Genomic DNA, 26,633 nt, shown 5'->3' with positions numbered 1-26,633 from the left:
CACAGACACGAAACTAGATATGACTAGTCTATGACTGAGTTGAACAAGATAGCGCCGTGTTGTCATTGTCATTTCAGTTCAAGACAGGCTGAAGAAATCCATTGAGATATATGCTGCGTTTTGCATAAGCATGAAGCATGTACTTACAGTTTTACAGCCTCCGTTGTATACGTGTCTATGAGTTCTATCACAGTTTGTGCTAGGTTTAGTCAACTGAGGGAACTTGGTTGTATTTCGATCTGTGCTGAATAGCAGTCCACAGAAAGGCGGTATCCCGTCCTCCTGTTGAAAGATCTGTGCACGACTCTCTCCCTCAACAGTAAGGTTGGTGATAGACCGTACGCCAGTGTGTGTGTGTGTGTGTGTGTGTGTGTGTGTGTGTGTGTGTGTGTCACTGTGTGTGTGTGTGTGTGTGTGTGTGTGTGTTTATGTTCCGACTCTCTCTCTCTCTCTCTTACGCAAGCAAACCACACAGACACGCGGAAATACACACTGGACTGACTGCAAGCATTGGGAATTCATCAGCACGGTGCGTGTGGGTGTGTGTATAGGGAACTATGATATGTATGTATGTATGTGAAATGGGGCGGTGGGTGTGGTAGGCCTCTATATCCGTGCACAAACATGTGTGTTTATCTCTGTGTGTGTGTGTGTGTGTGTGTGTGTGTGTGTAAATCACAAATGCAACAGTGTATTTCATTGTTATATTAATCTTGTTTGTATACTTTTTTTTAGATTTGCTTTTTGTATTGCTATGTTTTCTTTTCTGTTTCTTTATTGCTGTTTTGTTGTTGTTGTTGTTGTTTTCACATGTTTTGTTTTGTTGTTGTTGTTGATTTAATTTCCAGATGGCTTCATGGCATACAATTTTACTTTAACACATACACGCAAATATTTACGTACACTCTCTCAGTCTCTCTCTCTCTCTCTCTCTCTCTCTCTCTCTCTCTCTCTCTCCCTCTCCGTTTCTCTTTCTCTCTGTCTCCACCCCCCCCTCTCTCTCTGTCTCCCCTCCCCCCCCTCTCTCATTCCCCTCCCCCCCGTCTCACTCTCTCTACTTTTTTTCCCCCCAGTTTTCTCGATCCCTCCTCAAATCAGAGTCCATACACACACACACACACACACACACACACCGACACACACACACACACACACACACACACACACACACACACACACACACACACGCGCGCGCGCGCGCGGCAAGTTAGCTCTGCTAAGTTAAAAGGAAGCAGTTCATGCTGAGAAAAAATAGACGCTCGATCCCAGGTCATTTGTACAGTAGGTTTCACTGCATGTTCCTTGTGTTGTCAGCCGTTTTACTGCCGATGTATTCAGTTTCACATTACGGCCTGTCCGGCGTGTCGACACACACCTACGTGGCTTTTCTTTTCCTCTTCCTCTTTCCTTGAGTATCCGAACGTTCAGATAATTATCATATCAGTTTTGTACCGTGACCTGTACATCAGTGTTTGTTGTTGTCAGCTTATACTGAGAGGCTTCTTACTTCTACTTTTACATATGTGCGAGCATACATTAAAAATATATATATAAAAACGAACACATACACAAACATACACATACACGCAAGCACGCACGCACACACACACACACACACACACACACACACACACACACACAGGGGACACACACACACACACACACATACATACAGGGGACACACACACACACACACACACACATGGCACACACACACACACACACACACGCACACGCACACACACACTTACAAACACACTCCCCCATCATAGGCATCGTTTCAATGGCATTACCCCCAACCATCCCTCAAGTCCCTCATCCTAATCCACCCCACCCCCCTTCTCCCTCAACCACCACCACCACCCCTCAGCCCACCCCCCAGCCTCATACAGAGCCACACCCACGAAGACTCGTCTGGTCGCCGCGCAGTTTAATTTAACCCCTTCTCTGCTTAACATTTTTGTGAAACGAAACCAGTGTGGCGGCATCAGTTTGAAGTGCAGTGGCTGTTTCTTGAATACTTTATCATGGCGTGGTTCTTTCTGTTGAACAGGGTGAGAATGGGTGGCAGAGGGGGTGAAGGAGAGGGAGAGAGTGAGGGGGGAGGGGGGTTAGGGGGGGGGAGAGAAGGGAGGCAAACAGAGAGAGAAGGAGAGAGAGAGAATGGGGGGTGGGGGGGTCAGGATGAGAGAGAGGACAGAGAAAGAGAGAGGGTAAGAAATAGATGGTGAATGAGTGAATGTTAGAGTACTCCTTATTTTCCAACGGTGGAGATTTTTTCACATCGGCTGACTCACATATTTGTCGTTTAGAAACACACACACACCGTGGCACACACACACACACACACACACACACACACACACACACACAGAGGGTGATGTGGGGGGGGGGGGAGGAGAGAGAGAAACGGACATTGTTTTATTGCCATTGACAATACGATCCTTTGGCAAGGGGGGTAATGTATGGACAAAAGAATAACGACGGTTTACAGAGAAATTGACACATTGCTGAGAGTAAAAAGAAAATCAACGACAAACAACAACAACAACAACAACAAAATCATAACATACAACATATTGTTAAGATTAAAAAGGAAAATAAAAAAAGCTCGACTATCCAACTTTCTACAAAGTCATTCAGAATTAAAAACTGTCGAACTCATGGCATCAGGGAAACAGTGGGGTTTTTTCCCCGATAACTATAAAGCTCCCGAAGATAATTTCTTTTTCCGACAATCCCAAGCTAGGGCGATAATTTTTGCTAGATATCTTATTCTTATTTCATCATCTATCAGAAGCTTACTGGTAAGGTTCATGTTTTCTAAGTTTTCTCCGTTGAAAATTAAGCATTTCTTTCGAATTAATTTCTTCATAATACTTACACGTAAAAAGGAAATGAGTTTCATCTTCAACTGAAGCACCACACATAGGACAAGGGGACAGTGCGGACGTGTCAGCAGAGAACCATTTTTTTGTCAGCATTTAGGCCTAAAGTTCAAAGTCTGAATCGAGCCAGCCTTGTTCTGTGCCATTTATTACTTATTGCGTTAATGAATTTTTCTATCTGAAAAAAAAAGTTCTTAAAAGAGAGGAGCCAATTAACTGTAAATTTCTGACTCTTTAATGTGGGCATGCCAATCCTGTTTGTACGAATTAATTAATCTGTCTTTAAATTCTGCAAGAAATATTCGATCATTGCCAACACCCTGACGCATCCAGACAATCCCAAAGCCCTGTGTGGTTAAAACATTCTTTACAACAACAACAAAAAAAAGGGCCCAATTTTCTTTCAGTCCCAGAATCTAACTGATTTAGCATCATTCCATAAGCTTATTAGTGGGAGCTGTATTAATCTAAGCCAGTATCTCATACATTTGATCTTTGTTTTTACATGTAGTGGGCATCGACCAGTTTCACCATATAACATTTTATTGCACGAATGCAAAGGCACCGAAAGGAAGCGTTTAACTGCATATGTGTGAACTTTTTCCATTTCTTGATTATCGTACAGTCCCCAGATTTCTGCACCATATGTTAGAACTGGTTCAATTTGTGAGTCAAATAGTTTCCAGAAATAGAGAAATCGAAACAGTTAAGGTTTATATATATATATATATATATATATATATATATATATATATATTTAAAGATCTTATAATCTCCATTGCCCTCTTCTTTCCTTTTCTACAACTTTCCATCCATGCACTTCGAAGACTCAACTTAGTTGTAAACGGAAGACCTAAATATCTATAAGAATTTGTTACTTTAACCTCACAGTCTCCATAGAACCATTTTTCGTGAATTGAAAGATGTCCTCCCTTTTGAAAAGCCATGACATTCGTTTTGTCCAGATTTACCGTCAAATCTAACCTATCAGCCTCGAACTTTAGTGCATCCAGTTGGTTTTGTAGCCCTATAGCAGTGTCTGATATAAGAATAACGTCATCAGCAAACAATAACAAAAACGCTTCAACAGCACCAGGAATTAACTCTATGCCGCGTCTTCCATTTTGTGTCACCTCTGAAGCAAGTTCACTGATGAAAAATGAAAATAGTTGGGGACTCAACAAACAGCCTTGTTTAACCCCACGTGGGCTTTCAAACAGGTCAGAGTACATACATCTATTACGTACACATGCAAGCACCGAGTTGTATACACTTTTAAGTGCCGTATACAGCTTGTCATTTATGCCATTTTTGCTTAGTATGTTCCACAACATATTTCTGTTGACGGAATTAAGCGCCTTACGGAAATCTACAAAAGCTACATAAATCTTTGTGTTTCTGAGTGGATATTTTTGGATTAGAGCATATAACGTAAAGATATGATCCACGGTGCTGTACCCTGATCTAAATCTTGCCTCTTCTTCGATGATTTTCTCTTCTCTTTCCGCCCACTTCGTTAGTCATTTGTTTAAAACATCCGTGTATACTCTACCGAGGACACTTGTGAGGACAACACCTCTGTAATTGTCAGGAATATTAGCATCTCCCTTTTTGTGCAGTGGGACTATAGATTTGGCCCATTCCAATGGAAAGACTCCCTCTTGAAATAATTTATTGAATAAAGCTACAAAAAAATGTATACCACTATTTAATTTGAATGTTTCAACATTTCAGCTAGTATCTTATCGGGCCCTGCACTTTTACCTGTTTTCAAACTCCTAATACTATCCACAATTTCCCTCCTCGATATTGGGTCATTAAACAATGGTTCTTCAAAGCTATCTGCTTCCAGGTTGTTATCCTCGGTATCCGCAGCATCACAGTCACAGCCGTTAAAAAACATTACGGAAATGTTCAAACCACTGATTTAAAGTTATCTCATTATAAAATTTATGGTTTTTCTATTTAACGTTCTAATTGTTGACCAAAAGAGTTTTGAGTTTAAAATGGAGTCCTTTAGTTTCTTTATATTTGCTTGTTCAAATTCATATTTCTTCTGTCTCTTTATTTTATAAACTCTGCTCGCTCTGTAACATACTGTTCTTTCAGTTCCCTTTTTTAATTTATTTTTTATTTTTTACCTTCATCTTTGTTCCTTTGAACAGTCTTGAGCAGTCTTTCACAATTGTTTTCTTCTGTTTACATTCATTATCAAACCACTCATTCTGGCCTTGCTTTCTCTTGCCAGCCATCTTCACCATACATGCAGCAGCGCTGTACATTGCTTGAAAAAAGATATCCACACATCTATTTATTGCTTGAAAAAAGATATCCACACATCTATTTATTGCTTGAACAAAGATATCCACACATCTGTTTATATCTACGTTTAACATCTGATAAGCCTCACTAAGGTGATCTCTAAAGTGGGTTGAACCCTGTTCATTTTCAAACAACTGAGCACTTTCCTCTGACCAAATTATCTTCTCCTCCATAACAGAATCTTGGTTTTCTTCAGCTCTTGTCATTCCATTGTTCCATGTCATCTCTGTTGGTAAATGCCAGGACTAAAGACAGTCACTTACAATCATGTTACAATTCTGAGATAAGTACTGAGGAACCAGGAAATAATCAACAACACTGCACCCATGTGGGGAGACAAAAGTATAATCGCCCTCCTTTTCTCCTTCGCAATAACCATTCGTGATATCTAGGACAAACATTAAGCACATACCTAACAACGATTTTCCGAAATTATTTATAACATCATCCTTAGAGTGCCTTGAGGTGTGTTCTGTATCATCAACATCAAAATAAAAATTTATTATTTCTTATGTTTGGATTGACATGAGCCTGTCCTGGTATTCAGGTCACCACAAATCATTACATACATGTCATCATCACGTACAGCTTGCACTATACTTTCTTCTTCTTCTTCTTCTTCTTCTTCTTGAGAGAGAGAGAGAGGGAGAGGAGGAGGAGGAGTTTTAGGCTGCAGTACAGAACAAACAACACATCTCTGTCTCTGTCTCTGTCTCTCTCTCGTTTACGTTAAATAGCAACGGTCCACCGAGCATTGTTTTGTTCACAAGGAAATATTTCAAACATCTTGTCAGCATGTAAACGATAAATCTGGACACAGCACTGCATGTATTTATTGGAAAATCGCCAGAGCAAGCAGGAAGAAATCGTCTGTCTTCACGGACTTTTACATATTTCTTTCTATCTATCTATCTATCTATCATCAATATTTGTAGCAGTTGTAGCAGTGATAGTAAATTTCATGGATGACTCACGAACGTTTATGAACGTTTACGTTTATGAACCACAAGTGTGGTGTTTTTTTCTTTTCTTTTTTTCTCTCCACAGTTGTGGTTGTGTAGTTAAAAAACTAAGTTTACTATTTTGCTGTAATTTGTTTGCTTGTTGTTGTTTTTTTGTTGTTTTTTTCAGTTCTTAGATCCCCAAATACTTATGAGCGGTTTCACTTATCGTATGTTGTGGCCAGTGACTTTGGTTGGAAAGTTTGGAACTTTGGTTCGAAATAGTTATCGGATGAACAGGTCTTGGGTGGCTGACTTTTACGTTTTCATTTCAACACACCATTATTCAAGATCACAATTCTCTCTCTGTCTCTGTCTCTCTGTCTCTTCTCTCTGTCTATCTCGTTCTCTCCCTCTCTCTCTCTCTCTCTGACCTTAAGTACCATTGTGTAGTGCATGACATATGTAATGTAGTATTGTGTAGTGTAGACCCTGTTTCAGGGCGGGGACTGGATGAAAAAAAAGTGCGCCAGTGTTTATCTATGTCTTGTCTGTCTGTCTGTCTCTTTCTCTCCCTCTCTTTCTCAATCGCCCTTCCTTTTCTCTCCCAGTCTCGGTATCTTGTCATCTTTGTCTCTGAGCTATTTCTTCCTCTTTGTCTATGTCTGTCTCTGTCTCCGTTTTTTTTTTTTTTTCTTTTCTTTTTTTCTCTTCTTTATGTGTTTCTTTCTGTTTTCACTAGGAATAGCTTCCCCCGAAATTCAGTAGAGCCTCTGTGTGTGTGTGTGTGTGTGTGTGTGTGTGTGTGTGTGTGTGCGCGCGCGGACGCGCGTGCGTATGCGTGTGTGAATGCATGCATGTGCCCGAATTTGTAGCCTGTATATGTGTATCTTCGTAATACCTAAACTGTGTGTTGCACTTCCTTAACTCTTTCCGTCGTCACCCCATGTTGTTTTGAAGGCCAAAGCCCAACCTGCATTCTTCTTTGACTACTACCGAATTTCTTCCTTGTCTACAGTGTTTTCCTTGTCCGTGTCGGTTTTTTGTTTTTGTTTTTGTTTTTGTTTTTCTTCTTCTCTCTTTCGTGTTCCCTTTTTGTTTCTTCTTCTTTTATTTTTTCATGTTTTATTTATTTATTTATTTATTTTTACATGATGTATACCTAGATTTCCTATGTAGGACTGTGGCAACAAGGTTATTTAATACATGGCTGATGACAGGGACAAATATAACAGATACATTAATTCATCCAGTCAATGAAACAAGAGAGAATCAGCCACGGAAACTCAAGGGGACGTTTTCGGCGCAGGCATTACATAGAGACAAGTCTAACAAGGAAGAAGCGGTGGGTGGCGATGACACACGCTCACGTGGTTCTATTTTTAGAGTACTCTCTAGTCCTAAGGTCCAGGTCCCGGCAGAGTATGATGAATACATAATGTATACGAGGATGCTGAATATCCGAATTGAGAATGCTGAATTTCCAGAAATGACCTCCATCCACTCCACCCAGCCTCTGTTCTTCCTTTCCAAGAACGTCACGTGCAGACTTTTCTCACTGAGAATTTTGCATTTCTTCCTGTTCTGCTCAGTCCTGCTCAGTCCTCTGTCTCCGATAGCCGCTCTCGATAGCCGAGTCAGTGCGGGCTGGTTGAGAACATAGTGTACGTGATCTTAAGAAAACAACAACAACAACAACAACGTTGACTGAAAGAAAGAAACTCATCGCCATTGGCCTCTGAAAACGTAAGTCCTTTTAGCAAAAGGCATACTATTTTCATGTGAGTGCCCGATGGATCATCGCTTTACAGCATAGTTTAAGTAATTCAAAAGCATCATGTTATTATTGTTGTTGTTTTTTTTAATGTTGGTAGCTATATGTTTAAATTTTGATGGGCACGTCCGGTGGTCTATGAATGTATGTATGTACCTGTCTGCCTGACTGTCTGTCTCTCTCTTTCTTTGGTTCATCTATCAGTCTGTTTATTATCATTTATTTGATTTGTTTTATTGTTTATTCATTTTATTGTATATCATTTATTATATTGTGCGTATATATGTATGTGTGTGTGAGGTCAGGGTCTAAAGAAGTCCATTCATCTCTCAATAAAATATTTGTCATTCTCTCTCTCTCTCCCTCTGTGTGTGTGTGTGTGTGTGTGTGTGTGTGTGAGAGTGAAAATGTCATATTATAATTATGTAGGCCGGGTGCATGTGTGTGTATTTTGATTGATTGATATGGATACTTATGTAGCGCCTTTCCTCGGTCAGGGACCAAGCTCTAAGGTCTTTACAAACACGGGGTCATTTACAACAGGCTGTCTACCTGGGTAGAGCCGACTGACGCGGGCTGCCATTGGACGCTCATCATTCGTTTCCTGTGTCATTCAATCAGATTTCAGGCACGCACACATACACACTCAGACAAGCATGTAACATTTAACATTCTACGTGTATGACCGTTTTGTTTATTTACCCCGCCATGTAGGCAGCCATACTCCGTTGTGGGGGGGGGGGGGGGGTATGCTGAGTATGTTCTTGTTTCCATAACCCACCGAACGCTGACATGGATTACAGGATCTATAACGTGCGTAACTGATCTTCTGCGTGCGTATACATACGAAGGGGGTTCAGGCACTGGCAGGTCTGCACATATGTTGACCTGGGAGATCGTAAAAATCTCCACCCTTTACCCACCAGGTGCCACCGAGATTCGAACGCGGGACCTTTAACACTTTGACCATTGACGTGTGTGTGTGTGTGTGTGTGTGTGTGTGTGTGTGGCTACTGAGGTTGGAAATTGAAAATCAACACGGATCATTTCCGCAGCGCGCTTTTGTGCTCGTGCTCGTGTACACAGGCACACTGACTTCTTTATGACAGAAAGAAGTATTTTCATCCTTGTTTTTAAACAGTGTTTCCATTTTCATTTTTTCCCCTGGAAACTTCATTTTCTCCACGTGCGTGTGTGTGTGTGTGTGTGCTCGGGTGTGTGCCTTCATGTGTGTGTGTGTGTGTGTGTGTGTGTGTGCCACGTCAGAATGACAATGTGAGTGTTTGAGTGCGTAGTGTCACGAAAAATAAGCAACTTGGCCATGACGATATAATAGCCATCGAAAAGAGAATCTTCCGGGCACTACAATGTAGGCGCTGATCTATCTCTTAAGGAGTATTTCCGCTTGGGTTATTAGTATTGTTTTGTTATTATTCTCTGAAGTATAATCAACTGGTTTCCTTTTCCTTGGATTGTCTTTCTTTGCATGTGATAGGGACCCGAGCAGATAATTTGCAGCTTAATTTGCTATCTGCGGGGCTGAGCTATAAACAATACGGTTTGATTAAAGACCCACCCTTTATAGATATCTATCTATATAACTATAATTTTAAAAAAAAGGTATAATCATATATATCTATAGATAGTGCGCGCACACACACACACACACCCACACACCCACACCACACACACACAACTGGGACTGAAAATATTAAACACAACAATATATTTTTCTTTGTAGGTCATTCAGCGTCAAGAATCCCATTTGATGGCATTCCATGTACATATAGATTTACATAAATCTAATAATGCATGTTTTAATATGGTTCGCTTACAGTTAAGTGTTCGATTTTTTAAGGAAATGAGAGAGAGAGAGAGAGAGAGAGAGAGAGAGCAGAATCTGGCACGTGTTTTTCATTTTTCATCCAGGCCATCCCTAGCAGAATCCACACTTCATTATACAAGACAGACGAAATTCAATGTGGTTTTGGTGTGTGTGTGTGGGGGGGGGGGGGGATGTCGGGTTAGGGGAGAGGGGGGGGGGGGGAGAGACATGGACGGCACGCATACAAAGCCAAGAACAAACAAATCATATAAACAAGCTATTTCAAGCTATTTCTTAGTACACGACGAAATCAAAATGAAGCTGTGGAAAAGCAAGGAACGGGGCGGAAAGAAATGAATGGGTTTCGGGGAGTCAGTGCTGGGGGGATGGTGGGTGGGGGAGGGCGGGCGACTGCAGTGGGGGTGCGGAGCTGTACTGGGCTGAGAGAAAAGGAACGGGTAGCGTAGCGAAAGGGGAAAAGGGGAGAGGGGTAGAAACACATAGAGAAAGAGAAGCGGCAACACTTCCTGTTTGAAGTGGTTTCTCCAAACTGGTGATAATAAAAGTAGCCACCACAAGACACCGATGAGAGGAAAGTATACCTACGTGTGTGTGTGTGTGTGTGTGTGTGTGTGTGTGTGTGTGTGTTGCTTTTTACACACACCCAAAACAGGGTCTGCACTTTTCGATACAAATTGAAATTTAAAATATGGAACAAGGAAAACATGACATATAGACACAACATACAAAGCAAAAACAAACAAACAAAAGACAAACGAACAAAAAATAAAACACACAACAGTATCAAAGTCAATAAAGTAGCTATTTCACAGAATAAGTATACATGACAAAATCAAAACCATGCTTGAGAAAAAACAACAACAACAACAACACAAAAACAAACAATCAACAACAACAACAAAAACAATTAAATGGGAACCGGAGGAAGGAATTAAGGGGTTGGGGGGTAGGGGGGGGGGGGTAGGGTGGCGAGCGGTATTCCCGGCACTGACAAGAAAAGAAACTCTGGTGACTGAGGGAAGGGAGACGGATAGTAGGCTTACATTATTCTTCACAAGGAAATTGAAAAAGACAAAACTCGACTTCCTGATCGACAGGGTTTTCCCAAACTGATAAATTAACGATCATAAAAAGCAGCCACCACCACGTCTAGTCAGTAACAGCAAACGTTGACCTCGAACGGGGGGGGGGGGGGGGGGGGGTAAAGGTCGTCTAACGGGACTCACTCTCAACACTCAGCCACTCAGTTCTGCAATGTGGTGTATCGTTTGTGTAGATCTATAAACAAGTACAGCTCACTGCTCAAAACTTCCTGTTGAGTTTCTCCAAGTGAACCGACATTTTGTGAAACGTCCACTAGTGTTAGCGCCGATCGTTTCTCATTTTTATTATCATCATCATCATCATCATCATCATATTATTATTATTATTATTATTAATTCAGAAAATATTCTTTTAACTCTTTCCATACGAACGGCGAAAGAGACGACGTTAACAGCGTTTCACCCCAATTACCATCATCAAAATAGTGCAAGCGGAAGGCTCTTATACGGAAGAGGTGAATGTTGACAAAGAATACCACAATTCTGACGACGGAAGCTAAAGGTTGGGTCATTCAGACACCCACTGGACATCCGAGGGGTCTGTGTAGAGGAGAAGAGAGGACTGGCCGTACTGAGTGAGTTAAAGTCCAAACAGGTGAAACAAACTGAAACTACTCCGTCCTCCCTTCCCGCAGGATGTACCCCCGCTTCATTATGCATTTGTCTCGAGTGAATCACTCTTCTGAATTGTTGAACTTCGCATCCAGGATGTCATTTCCATTCCAGGCCAGTCTACATGCTATTATATCCCGTTCTTCATGTCGGTTAGCTAGTTTTGACCTCGAGACTGAGAGAGAAGCGAGGGAGCGAGAGAGAGCCTGGAGAGAGAGAGAGAGAGTGGCAGAGGTAGGGAGAGGGGGGGGGGGGGGGGAGAGGGAGAGAGCTGTGAATTTTATGTTCAGAATGAAATTCTTCCCTTTTCCGGTGATTGTTTTAAGAAATGTATGGACTTATCGCAACTTGAAAACAAAGGCAAAGCAAGTGTTACGACGGTATTGACTGGATCTGACCTTCTTCAAGATACCGCCCCCCCCCCCCCCCCCCCCCCCCCCCCCCCCCCGTACCCCCCTCCCTCCCGGCCATTCCCAGTCCGTCTCCCTTTCTCTCTCTTGTTCTTTTTTTAAAATTTTTTTATTTTTATTTTACTTCCGTCATTCAAGTCTATATTAATCGTCTCCACCTCGGACAGAGCGCCTTCAAGATTCTGATGTGTGAGTGAGTGTGTGCCGGTGTGTCTGTGTCGTGCCGGTGTGTCTGTGTCGTGCCGGTGTGTCTGTGTCCGTGCACTAGTAAATTTTCTTCCATTCTACTTCTTCTTGATTTCATTATTTAACGATTGTAGATCTGGCAGTGGCAATTAATGATAAAGAAAATAAATAAATGGATAACAGGATATATATATATATATATATATATATATATATATATATATATAAAGAAAGGCCGCAGCCGGAGACAGATTTCAACCGGATTTGGATTTAGCGATTTGCGTGCCAGTTCACCGATTCCTTCACGGATCACATGTATAGACTACATTGACTGATAGTGTCCCCACTTTGTCGATTGTTTCAACTGACCTGAAAAAAAGAAGTTTTAGGACTGACTCAGACTGAGAATGGGGAAGAAATAGAAAAGCACTTCAGAGACAAAGAGGAGAAGAAGAAGAACTAGGAAGGAGAAAGACTGAAGGATGGGGAAGAAGAAGAAGAAGAAGAAGAAGAAGAAGAAGAAGAGCAACAACAACAACTTGGAAGAACATGGACAATAAAGCGGAGAAGATTTTGTGTAAACGATGAAGAGGAAGAACCGAGATACAATGATGACGGTGATGAAGGAAATGATATATTATGAGGGTGATGTTGATGGTGAACTCTAAACATGAAGATGAAGAGTGAACCGAGGAGTTGGGGAACAACAACAACAACAAATGAACTGATGAAACTCAGTGAGAATGTAGTTAAACTGAACAACTGTAAAGTAGTGGTAGAAAAACTGAAAACAAGAGAAGGAAGTGATTTACTTGAAGCTTGTAAACAGTATAAAATTAACATTCGACAATAATTATATAATTCATACACTTCGACCATCTTCTTCAATATTGTAATTACGCCGTCTTGCCTGGACATTCAATGGGTTGGATGTGCACAGCGCTTAAAAAAAACAAAAAAACCCAAAAAAAAAACAACGAAAAAACTCTCCCTCCCCACAAAAAACCGTGACCATAAAAAGAATCACTACAATTGACTAACTAACTCGACGGGCGCAATAGCCGAGTGGTCAGTAAAGCGTTGGACTGTCAATCTGAGGGTCCCGGGTTCGAATCACGGTGACGGCGCCTGGTGGGTAAAGGGTGGAGATTTTTACGATCTCCCAGGTCAACATATGTGCAGACCTGCTAGTGCCGGAACCCCCTTCGTGTGTATATGCAAGCAGAAGATCAAATACGCACGTTAAAGATCCTGTAATCCATGTCAGCGTTTGGTGGGTTATGGAAACAAGAACATACCCAGCATGCCCACCCCCGAAAACGGAGTATGGCTGCCTACATGGCGGGGTAAAAACGGTCATACACGTAAAAGCCCACTCGTGTGGATACGAGTGAACGCAGAAGAAGAAGAAGAAGAACTAACTAAAAGTGGGTTTACTAACGCCAGGACCCGTTTTATTTCAGTTTTTCTACACCAGACCTCTTCGGCTAGCGGAGCACTTCGAGGATCATCACTGATGACCTGCACAACAGATCTAGCCCGTCACTTACCGCTATTATTATGATGAGCCGTGGTTTCTATTCTGAGGATTTGTACTAGGATAAGGCCCTAATTTAAGCCGGCTCCCTCTTGCGGAATGACAATGAGGAGCCATGCACTGGCTTCAGCGCAACTGCTGCTGGCAGCCGGGAACTGTTTCCAGGACAAACATTATCAACTTGAATTTTATATATATATAAAGAAGAAGAAAAGAAGAAGAAGAAGAAAAAAAAGAAAGGAAAAAAAAACACAAAAAAACTAACTCGGCTCGACTCAATATTGTTAATTCTTTCCCTTGTTTAATTCGCTCATTCATTCATTAATTCATTTACACCTACTGAACCAGTATCGTCGATCTAATCGTAAACTTGTGTCCTTGTGTTTGTCAGTTGACAGCCAGAACCGGAGTCCAACTTGCGGAAACCACATAGCAAAACAGCACCATAGCACCAATAACAGCACTGAACCAACGACCATGGCAGCAGGTCCCCAATGCTCTCTTGACGAATCGTGCGTCTTCACGAAGAGGAATCAAGATGAAATCACCAATTTCACCTGCCAAGCGCGCCATCTCATCCACCGTCTTCAGTGCGCGTCCACCAGAGCGAAGGGAGACAACAACGCTCCTTGCCGTGTGGAAGTGAGTCCCCAGGCTATGATCGACGTTACCGACGACTTGGAAGCCGCCATCAGGCAGCTCAAGGATGAGCTGAAGGATCACGTGGTCATACATGAACTGAGCGGCCTGAGATTAAACAAAGGAAGAGGTGGGTGAAAACATTCTGGATAATTTCCTCAGTGTTAAGGTGGCCGCGTTCGTGTTCCCGATATGGGTCATTTGGCGTCGTTTCTTCGGCAGAGCCCATCTTTTGATGAGATAGAAACTAGGGTGGATTACATGCTACGTGTCATGTCATTTATCAAATGTCTTAAAAAAAAGAAAAAAAGAAAATAATAGAAGTACAGAAAATTTCGTTGCTGTAGCCGAGTGGGTCCCAGAATTTAGGCTTTTTTCTCACCACCTAGAGAAAATACAAACGGCACCCCTCAAGCAATTTCAAAAACAAAAACAAAAACAAAAAACAACCTATGTTGATTGAGGCTATTCAATTATTAGAAGAAGAATAAGTTAGGTAAATGTTGGCTCCATTAAAAAAAAAAAAGATGATTAAAAAAAAGGAGAAAATAATGCAGACTGACACTTATTCCTCACACTGTCCCATGCTGAGACACTGTGCCATTTTTTTTTTTTTAATCTGAATAACACTGTGCCATCAATTTTGATGATCATATACAGTGTTGACAACAAAAAGTTATTGACTCATGATAGCACAAAGACAACTGTACACCATACGCAAACATGTATGCACAATCAAACATGTAATCATACACACCTACACACATACACAGCCATTAATCAAATAGATGGTAGGCAGAACAAAAAGGTGTCTTTTGAGAGACTTTTCAAGCTGAAATGGGGAATCCACATGACAGATTCAGAAGGTAGTTTGCAAATTGTGTGTGCACATTCATCAGACTGCAAATTAATCATTAAAATAAAACAATTGCTAAACTTTCGGGTGTGTCCACAATGTGTTTGAAAGTGTTAATAGATGGCGCTGCTTTAAAATAAGGTGGCATTGACGAGTGAGTTCCAGAGGTTGATGACTTAATCATTAAAGCGATGTTTATGTTTGAGTTTTGAAACACTGAACATATACTTTCCCTGACAGATCCTTCATTTTTTCAGATATAGTCTGACTTGAAAGTTCTTATTTTTCACTCTTTAACCATTTTGGTGGCTCTTCTCTCAGCTCTGTACTCTTACAAGTGATGATTTTAGCATTTAAGATATGAGAACAAATTAACTACATTTAAGATATGGGAACAAATTAACTACATTTAAGATATGGGAACAAATTAATTACATTTAAGATATGAGAACAAATTAACTACATTTATGATATGGGAACAAATTAACTACATTTAAGATATGAGAACAAATTAAATACATTTATGATATGGGAACAAATTAACTTCATTTAAGATATGGGAACAAATTAACTACATTTCTTTATTCTGAATGTGGTCGAACCATTGACTTATATAAAAGTTAACATTGAAAGTGTTTCTTCATCTAAATGAATAAATGTTCACTGGATAATACCCAGCATTGTGTTTGCCTTCTTATTAATTGCCTTTTGAATATACTATAATGATGTGTCAAAAGCCAAAATTCATAAGATATGTATGGTTTGTGATATGTATGCAGTTGCTGTCAAATTATTCCCAACATGTGGTTTGCTTTGTTAACTGTCTTTTGAATGTTTATGTATCGTATGTCAAATGCCAAAAAGATGACCGAATGTATGGTTTGTGATGTATATAATTGCTGTCATTGTATGTTCACAGCACAACGAGATAGTGGAGTGGTCAGCTGGACACCTGAGAGTGGTTAGTTGAGAGTGAAGAGAGAGAGAGAGAGAGAGAGAGCAGAGATGTGTGTGTGTGTGTGTGTGCGTGTGTGTGCGTGCGTGTGTGTGTGTGTGTGTGTGTGTGTGTGTGTGTGTGCGTGTGCTTAACATGTTTGCATCCACTGTGTGCCTCATTGTGCTTAATAGAGGAAGACATATTTCTTGTAGAGAAGAAAACTGCGTCGGAGACTTAAGGAAATGAAGAGACAGAGAAGTGAATATGTTTGCACACACACGTGTATGTCAGAGAGACACAGGGATGAGAGAGAGAGAGCTTACATAACTCTTCAATATGATACATACATAGTAAGTGGTTTTTTTTGGTTGTTTTTTTTTTCAGAATACATTGCAATACAACTTAATACAACACTATACAACAATACTAAATTAATTGCACCTAAAATTTCCAAAAGTTTCTTTTTTGTCTGTGTTTCAATGTGATAAAATTTCAAGTCGCCCCACTGTGTAGTTAAACGTGAATTATTATGCTGTATTGAATAAGTTATGTCTTTTTTTTTTAGATTTATGAATGAATCATTTTACTATAACTTTGCTTGGGTTTTTTTTTTTCAATATAATTTTTTGTTTTTCCTGTGTCCAGGAATCCCGATCCAGGAAGAAGTGGGGGAAGGGGTGGTGGAAGTCTCATCTTCTCCTGTGGTGTCCAGTGAAGTTGATGTAAGGATCAGACTAACATTTCTTCGAAGTTTTCTGTCTTTCATTCATAATTATTCTATTATATTTTATTTTCTTTTTTCTTTTTTTTTTTTTTTTAGTGATATTTGCAAACCACTGTAACTATAGGTAAATCAAGCTAAGATTACAATAGTTTCTGGATGTATAATGCAGTTTATTTAAATGACAGACGTCTGATCCCCTGTTGATCCAAGTTTATAATGGATCAGGGTGTGTGGGAGAGTGACCTATATTTATCTGTTTATTTATTTGTTTATTTAATTATTTGTTTTTTTTATTTGTTTATTTATTTGTTTGTTTGTTTATTTATTGATTATTACTTGGGACCTCACATGATAATGTGTTTGGAGTAAATCAGGACTGAGAGTCAAAGGAAGTGAAATAATCACAATCTCAGGACATTTAGCGTTAGTATTAACCCTTTGACTGTTGCGAACAAGTTGGCTTTTCACTAAAAAGAGCTGTAACCTCACTGAGATAAAACAGAGTGAATAAACCAGGATAGCAGTCATGTTTTTGTTTTTGTTTTTTTATAATTTACATTTCTTCCTCTTGGGATTGCATTAATTTGTTCAGTAAGGTAATGCCATTAAACCACACAAAAATTCACATAAAGCATCAACTGCACTTAGAATTCAGGCCACATTGATCTCATTTCACAAGGGTGTAGTGGTCAAGGGGTTAAAACCTGCTGTCAGTAAAAGAGACAGTGGAGTTATATGAAATTCCATGATGACTCCTGAGGCTAGAACAATAAGAATTAACCTTAGGAGGATTATAATTCTCAATTATCACATGTCGTGGGTGAATTGAGATAATAAATCTAGATGTCCTGTAACTGAATTGAGAGGGTGGAGAGTAAATTTGGACAGTGAAGATAGGGGACATAATTTTGAGCTATATATAATATTGCTACAACAACAACAAAAAACAAAAACAAAAACATAAAAAAAGGGGGGGAAAAAAGGAAAAAAGAACAACAAAAAACAAATCAGGATCATCTGCTCAAAAATGAAACATCAAGAAATGATCCAAAGCAGTACAGCTGAATTAAGAGATCGGAACAGAAATGGAGACAGAAATTGAAAATCAGGGAATCTCACCATAATGAAGGTCTGTTTGGATTTAGGAAGGGCTATATTTCAAGCAGCGTGGCCTTTGCATGTTTCCTCCCTCCCCCATCACATCCCAGATCATTGATGATAAAAACGAGGGATGTCCCATTGTTACATAAATTCTAATTTCCAACCTGACCCCATCTAAGACTTCCCAGTGGAAGACATGGACATGGAGTGATGGCCTAGCTAGAGGTAACGTGTCCACCTAGGAAGCGAGAGAATCTGAGCGCTCTGGTTCGAATCACAGCTCAGCTGCAGATATTTTCTCCCCCCTCCACTAGACCTTGAGTAGTGGTCTGGACGCTAGTCATTCGGATGAGACGATAAACTGAGGTCCCATGTGCAGCATGCACTTAACGCACGTAAAAGAACCCATGGTAACAAAAGGGTTGTTCCTGGCAAAATTCTGTAGAAAAATCCACTTCAATAGGAAAAACAAATAGTACTGCATGCAGGAAAAAATACAAAGAAATGGGTGGCACTCTCAGTGTAGCGATACGCTCTCCCTGGGGAGAGCAGCCTGAATTTCACACAAAGAAATCTGTTGTGACAAAAAAAGAGAAATACAAATACAGATACAATACAATACGAACGGGAATCCTAATTACTGGATCCCATCCGTTCTGGAGATGAATTTGTAAGAGTGAAAAGAGGAAGTCATAGTTAGGTGGGCCTGTTGTGTCATGATAATAACCCCTGAGAAAACCTGGCTAAAGCAAAATGGGAAAGAGGCAGCATTGAGTCATCCTTGTTATGTGGCTGGTGAGGCAGAGCTGGGGTGGGTAGATCATGAAACTGTACCTCAGAGTTGTTCCCATGACAAATGGGGATTCTCAGCCACAATGCTGAACAACTTTTGCATTCACTGCTGGTCCTCTTTTGTGTTTGATCTTTTTTGACTTTTTTTTTTCTTCTAAAGTCAGTTGGTAAGATCATGATGTAACAAACATCAGATTTACAGACAGATTGACAGACTGATGTCTGACAGAAACACCAGCTTGATAGCATCTGTCTGTCTGTCTGTCTGAAAAGTAGAATTAGAAAAGGGAGAGCACTGGCTTTGTGCAGAGAACAATTACATTAAAGTTACTTTTTTTTTTTTCTGATACAGGTGTTAATCATATTGTTTTGAAAACTGTATTGGGATGACTGTTGAGTGGTATTGCTTTAGGTTTTAAAATCTAAATCAGACTTGTGCAAGAACATTAACAGTAAGTAAGTAAACAGATGAATGAATATTATTATCATGATTGGTAATAAAGTGATACATGATTAATTATTATTAATGATTTTGCTCATTCATGATTTTTGAATACAGGAGAATTCTTGAGCTTGAAATGATTTGCAATTACCAAGCAACTCCAATTGACTATTTGTGAGGTGGATGAATTAAAAAAAAAACAAAAAAAACTTTTCTTTTCGTTTTTTTCAGGCTGTGGCAGGAAACTTTGGAGCTGGTGACAGCGCCGCCTAATGTCCATGACAGGGCAGCTGTTCCAGCCGTTGGTTGCGTGGGTGGTGTTGGTTGCCTGGATGTCCATGCTTTGATTCCTGAGGTGTTTAAACATTTTTGAAGTCAAACTCAGGGCATCATCTTTTTCTCCTATGAAACAAATCCAAGGTTCTATGCAACATCAGAAAATTTATCATAGGTTTTTTTTTTTTTCACTCATGCTTTGATTCCTAAAATGTTCTAACATTTTTTAAGTCAAACTGAGGGCATCATCTTCTCTCCTCTGAAACAAATCCAAGGATCTATGCAACATCAGAAAACTTGATATCACAAATGAATTTGCCCATGCTTTGTTTTCTGGGATGTTTTAAGATTTATAAAGTCAGACTCTGGGCATCTTTTCTCGTCTGAACCAGTCAAAGGTTCTATGCAACATCAGAAAATTTGATGTCACAAATTAATTTGCCCATGCTTTGTTTCCGGAGATGTTTTAACATTTATGAAGTCAAACTCATTTTCAAGGGAGACGTTACTGTGTAGCTATTTATGGAAAAGGGAGTGACTGCCTCTTTGTTTGACTGCTAGGAGGATGATCTGTCAGCAGTGGTAAGTTGACTGGACGATGTAAGGCAAGCAATGTGTGGGGTATCTTTTCTAACCCCATCCCCACTGTGTGAGTGGGCAATGCTTTCCTGAAAAGGACTGCCCAGTTACCCAGGATGCTGCTAAACATCTCTGTTGCACGAAGTTAAAGTCGAGCAACCACTTGTCCAGAGGCCATCAAGATGCAGGTTTTGTCCACTTGGTCTGCCGAAGCAGTCTTCACATGCTAGGATGAGATGTGCTGTTCACTTTGACAAATGTGCATTGGTAGATCAGATTGTTCATGATGGAAACAGGGTGTCATGGTCAGACCTTTTCCCCCCCAGTATTTACATTCATGTGATTTGTTTTCAGTCATGGAAGATGTAGAGCTAAACAACACAGACATGATATATGACATTAGAATAACACTTGAAAAAAAAAAAGGAAGAAAAAAGACATAATATATATAAGCAACAAGCTGCTTATTTTTTGTCACTGCCCAATATATCTGTTCCTCAGAGAATGTTATTACCTTCAAGAGACACAATGAATCAAAACACTATGATTTATCGTTACGGCAATTACCACCATTATTATTAGCATCTTTAACCATTTTTCTTTTTCCTTTTGTCATGGTCAGACTTAGATGCCCCAACATGTGTTGTGCAATGCATGAGGCAGTCCTGACACCCCACTTTGCTATATTATCACACAGCCTTCTGGTGTTGCTCTGATCTCTGTTTATGAGGAGATGGTCCCTCTCAATCTTCTGTTCGACTCATTTACCTGTTAGGATTATTATTATTATTTAGTAATTTATCTATTTATGTATTTATCTGTTCATTTTTTCTTCTCAAATGAGATAAGCGCACTGGGTAATGTGATGGTCAGGCATCTGCACTTTTTTCTTGTCTTTTTTTCCCCTGCAGATGTGATGTTGCATAAATTATATGGATCTGTCCACATGCTTCAGTGTCTCCTTGAAATTGGATTGATTTTGAGAAATGAGTTTGGATTGCTACTCTGAGGCCTCCATTCACAATGCATACAGCAATCTGTTCATTGTCTGGGTACATTGTCATACAACTCCAGCATCAGCTTTGATTTGTTTGTGGAAGATTTCATTTGGTACCAAATAATAATGAAATCCTGAAAACAAGATTTGTGCCATATCTGTAATTGGTGTGTCACAGAAGAAAAAAAAGAAAAATTGAGAAGTTTTGTTTTGTCTGGAAGGTGAAAAAGTGTAAATATGAAATAAGTTTCAGTGTAAAAGAATTGATTTTGGCAGGGTCTTGGTCAGGACTAGCTTGTACATATACTCACGCAAATTTATTGATGTTGCCAAACCCACCAGTCTCTTGTTATAATCACACAGGTGCCTTTAATTATCTATGGCTGAATACTAGTGACTGATTTGATTTCAATATAAAATGACAGACTAATGACTGCAAATGTACACAGTTGTTTTGATTACATAAACGCTCAGGGAGAGGAGGAAGAATAGAGGGATGGGTTTTCTTTTTTTTTTTTTTTTAACCAACTGCTGTGATGACATAGCTACTAGTGTTATGGTATGGTAACTGGGAGGTCATGGGTTTGATTCCTGTTGCAGGAATGGTTTGTTTGTTGTTGTTTTTTTTGTTTGTTTTTCATTATTTAATCTACACACACACACACACACACACACACACACACACACACACACACACTACATGATGATTTCAGTAGAGGGTAAAGTGGGATGGGTAGGAGGAGGAAGAATTGCTGACAATTCACAATGCTTCATCACACCCAAAGGCCTGTTTGAAGAGGTGGGTATTCAAGTTAGTTTTGAAAGAGGACAAAACTGATACAGACCGAAATTTCCATCCTGGTTTTGTATTTGTATTTCTTTTTATCACAACAGATTTCTCTGTGTGAAATTCGGGCTGCTCTCCCCAGGGAGAACGCATCGCTACACTTACAGCGCCACCCATTTTTCTTGTATTTTTTCCTGCGTGCAGTTTTAATTGCTTTTCCTATCGAAGTGGATTTTTCTACAGAATTTTGCCAGGAACAACCCTTTTGTTGCTGTGGGTTCTTTGTTGCAGGAATGTTATTGTGCATGTGTTAAAAACAAAACAAACAAAAAATTTTTTGAAAAATTTATCTGATTGGGTAACTGAGCTTCCAAGTCATAGCTATTTGTTTTGTTTTTTCTTTCTTTTCAAGGCCTGACTAAGCGCGTTGGGTTATGATGCTGGTCAGGCATCTGCTTGGCAGATGTGGTGTAGCGTATATGGATTTGACCGAACACAGTGACGCCTCCTTCAGCTACTGATACTGATACTGATACTGGTAAGACTGGGACCACACATTAGAGTTGTCAACCACTTTGAGGAAGGTATAGTTAGAACTGTTGCGCAAGGTTCCAGTCTAACTGCACTGTTGTCTTTTTCCTGGGTCTGGGTGATAGCTGAAGTACGGTATATAATGAAAGAAAGAACAGAGTACAAATATAGCTGTCACACCAGACTTAAACGGATCTTCGTAGCAGTATTATTGTCAACATGCTCATCAGTCATCATTCAACAATCAAAGGAAAATGCATCAACAGGGTCGGTGTTGCAGCAGTCTCATGTGAGTGGATTTCGAAGATCGCGCCAAAATTCATTCACAAAAATATTAGTTTAAAAGAGTTATAGGCTACCTGGCCAAATGATATCATTACAATTGAGAAGTATGATCATTCTGAAGTCCAATAACATAAAAACTATAATCTCATCTGTAAGGAAGTGTTTATAATTTAACAAATTGATGAAAATCATCATACGGTTCCCTGTAAAGGGAGATAACTTGTGACCGATTTACAACTTCCTTGGTAACCTTCGGCGAGTCACAAAAGTTGTCTGCTAAGCTGGCCCAACGAAGAATGTAGCCAACCCGGCTACACTCAGTTTCACTTCCATGCCTATGGCTTGTAAACATTTCCTCGCTCATCTTTCTCCAGTATTGCTTTTGTGTGTATCTGTGTGTTTGTTTGTGTGCATGTGTACGTATGTAACAGACTTAAAAAAAAACAACAACAACATTCCATGGTGTAACTGCTGGAGTTATTTATTTATTTTATTTTTCTAATTTCTTTGTTGTTGTTGTTGTTGACATATAACTGAGTTTTGTGAGTCGCCATGTGTATATTAGACCATGTGATGAAATGAAATGTTATTGTCGTTTGTTGGTATTTTAATTCCATGCTTTCTATCTTACTTTTTGAATTCTATTTTTTATTTAGTTACCTGTTTGTTTAGTTTGCTGATTGTATTCACAAAATTTATTTTGTGTTTACTGTTTTAAAACACACACACACACACACACACACACACACACACACACACACACATCTCTTACTCTCTATATATACGTATATGCATATGAATGAATATATATATATATATATATATATATATATATATATATATATATATAATGCAGAGAGAGAGAGAGAGAGAGGTTTTTCAAATAGAAGTTGGAAGGTTTTCAGACTGGACTAATTACATAAGGTTTGTGCATAGGTTAGGCATCTGCTTCTTTATTTTTTTTCCTTTTTTCAAATATTTCTTTTTAATAAAAGCACATGTAGTGTAGGATACATGGATCTGTCTTCATTCTTTGAAACCTCCTTGAGATTGTGTTCTTGTGTGCCAGTTTTGCTTGATCAATATTCATATAAATATTTGTATGGACATGAACAAGCTCTTGAGAAAAAGCAATATTTGTCAATTTTTGGTATGTTGATGGAGCGAATGAATAAGTGATATTGAAAGGAATATATTTTTGTTCTTCATTTGAAACTTGTGTGCATTTTTTGTTACCTTTTCTTTTTCTATAATGTGAATAAAAATGTATATACCTATTCATAGTATGAATGTGTGTATTTGCAACTATGTGTATGCATATGTGTGTGTATATATACTTGCTCACATGGATCACAAGTAAAGTGTGGTATTGCATTCCCGTTTTGGTCAGATTTCTCTTTGTGAAAATCAAGCTGCTCTCCTCAGGGAAAACACATTGCCACACTGCAGCTTCACCATTTTTTTTAAAATGTAACTTCAAGTGTAATTTGTTTTATTATGAAAACAGATTTTTCTACAGAATTTTGTCAGGGACAACCCTGTTTTTTGCCGAGAGTTCTTTTACATGTGCTAAGTGCATACTGCACATCTTCATGAGGCCTGTTTTTGTTTTTTGGTGTTTTTTTTAATGTATAAAAACATCACGGAAAGATGAGCACCCAGACCACCGTTCAAGGTCCAGTGGAGGGAAAGTAAAAAACCTGGACTCGAACTTGTAGAGCTATACTCATTTTCTTGATGAGCGCATTTACTGCTATACCACCGTTCCACCACTAGATGTTCAGGTATCAGTAACATGAGACAGTGAGGCTGCAGAGTGAGAGAGAGAGAGAGAGAAGGAGGGAGAGAGATGGGGGATGTCTGCTTTTTCACACTGAAATGATCTCTTTGTCCTCCTCTTTATTCACACATTTATACACATAAAAACCTCCTGCAAATTGTTTAGCATCCATGCCAGCCTGCAAATGAGGTGCCGGTTTGCAGTGTGTGTGTGTGTGTGTGTGTTTCATGTGCTTATGTTAATTTGACAACTCAATTGTATGCTTCCATTTCTGTACATGCCTGGCAAGGTTGTTTTTAAATCATGAAATATATCTTTGCTCTGATCAGTATTAGCACACAATTGAACCTTTTCACTCTATACATGATGGGTTAACCCATCATTGGGCTTCACTGAATTTTCCTTCAGTCAGAAATAGAAATGTCATCATAACTGCTGCTAAAACCAGAAAAAGACTGTGTTTCTATCATGGATAAACATGAAAACAGTCTTAATATGGCATATGGCATGATCTGTGGCTCAAAATGTTAACCATGCAACTGACAGTCCAATCAACTGGCGAAGTGTACTGGTTTATAAGTAGGAAACAACAGTGACAAACCTTTGTCATGTTTCAGGCAAGCAATGGCTAATTTGATGGCCAGAGTATACCTCAGACACTAATTGTTCTGAGATTCACACAAATAGTGACATAGCACAGGGTAAAATGTTGAAAGATTTTGTGTACATCATGGGGGGCATGGCCAAGTGAATGGATGTGGGAAAGGGAAAGGCGAGTGCATTGAGAACAAAAAAGTAACGCCAAAGAGAGGAAGTGGAGGGAGAGTAGCAGGAAGAGAGGGGGTTTGGGACCTTTGATGATAACACACATTTTGGAACAGTTCTTGAATGTACGAGACCTTGATAGTTTTGATTGTTATTTTGGTTCACTTACAACACCTTGGACACCAGGCCTTGATTTGTTGGGTTTCTTTGTTTTCAAGCTTGTTTGTGTTTTTGGTTGAAAAATTCACACTGATATAGCATTGTTTTATGCAACAAGAAATGTAAAACTACATAGCTGAAATACACCTAGTTGTTCAACCAGTTCAAAATCTGTACATCTATAAATCTCGCAATTTCAGAATGCTTTTAACAAAAAGCTCTGCCAATTTCTTTTTCTGAAAAACATATGCATTGCTTTCTATTGACAAGAAATGTTCTTTTTCTGAAAAAAACATATGCATTGCTTTATATTGACAAGATATGTAACGGTTAGATTTTTTGTCATTGATTCACACCCTTTTTCATTTGTTTCCCTGGCAGTGAATGAGTTAATTTGGACAAACACATTAAAAAGTTTGAATAAAACTGAATTTGAAAAGTTTCAAAGCTTTTGGATGGTCACACTTTGATGCTCAGTCATCAGTCACAATATGTAACAGGGCTAGGGAACAAACAAACAAAAAAAGAAGACAAGGTGATACTTGCACACTTTCAGATAATTATGTTATGATCAATCTGGATGCCATAGCAGTTCCCATGGAAAGATTTGACTGGCACAGCCCATAATCAGTCACAATTAAGCAAGTGGTCATACCTATCATTGCAAATGATTATAGTAAAAGGAAAGATATTAGATATGAGGCTTCAGCTACAGAAGCAAAAAGAGAATTCTAATAATTATGTAAAGTGGAGAGAAGCTCTTATTTAAAAGGTTTTGTCCATGCTGTCACACGGAACAGTTCACATTTCTCACATAAATCTGTAATTATGAAGTTGCATGATACAGATTAAAAAAAGAAAGAAAAAAGAATCATCACATATATATTTGAGCAACCATTCATCGAACCCACAGTGCATCACAACTAAGATTATTTCATTATTCCTGAGTAAAATACCAAAGGGCACCACTTTTAGATTGTAAATTATATTGCTAGAACAGTGTTTAGTTGTTTTTTTTCCACAACTGTGTTATAGTTATTTCAATTAAAGGTAAGTATGGTAACTGTTTAATGCTTTTTCTGAGGTGGCTATCAATGCAACATCCACATACTTTTGAAACTTCAGACAAAAACTCAAATTTAATAAGCGGTTCGAGCAGGTGTTCTTTGAGCAGAATGATCCACCAAACAGGGTCTCCAGACAGACAGAACAGGTTCGGAAAGGGGTGCCTCTTGATTATTTAACATTTACACATCATCTGTTCACACACACAATATTGAACAAAAACATACAAAAATTTATTTTATTTATATTTTTTTTTATGACATAACCCTTTGAATGAATAACGTGTGTGCGACCATTGG

At 39.2% G+C, this 26,633-nt stretch overlaps 1 protein-coding gene across 3 annotated transcripts; it reads left to right on the top strand.

The window, feature by feature from the left end:
* LOC143284505 (uncharacterized) lies at nt 1–22,084 on the top strand. Of its 3 annotated transcripts, none has more exons than XM_076591201.1 (5): nt 1–319; nt 14,011–14,388; nt 16,034–16,075; nt 16,697–16,773; nt 19,342–22,084. In XM_076591201.1, the coding sequence occupies exons 2-5, from the start codon at nt 14,097–14,099 to the stop codon at nt 19,381–19,383; spliced, it is 453 nt and encodes a 150-aa protein (XP_076447316.1). In that variant the 5' UTR covers nt 1–319; nt 14,011–14,096; the 3' UTR covers nt 19,384–22,084. The 3 variants fall into 3 exon arrangements, with proteins under 3 accessions (XP_076447316.1, XP_076447314.1, XP_076447315.1); XM_076591199.1 differs by having other exon boundaries at nt 1–324; XM_076591200.1 differs by lacking the exon at nt 1–319 and adding an exon at nt 7,559–7,897.
* Nucleotides 22,085–26,633: the final 4,549 nt, after the last annotated feature.

This window comes from Babylonia areolata, chromosome 8 (assembly GCF_041734735.1).
Source record: "Babylonia areolata isolate BAREFJ2019XMU chromosome 8, ASM4173473v1, whole genome shotgun sequence".
Taxonomy (NCBI): Eukaryota; Metazoa; Mollusca; class Gastropoda; order Neogastropoda; family Buccinidae; genus Babylonia; species Babylonia areolata.
The sequence above is the reverse complement of the archived record's forward strand: the minus strand, read 5'-3'. Positions and strand labels throughout refer to the sequence as shown.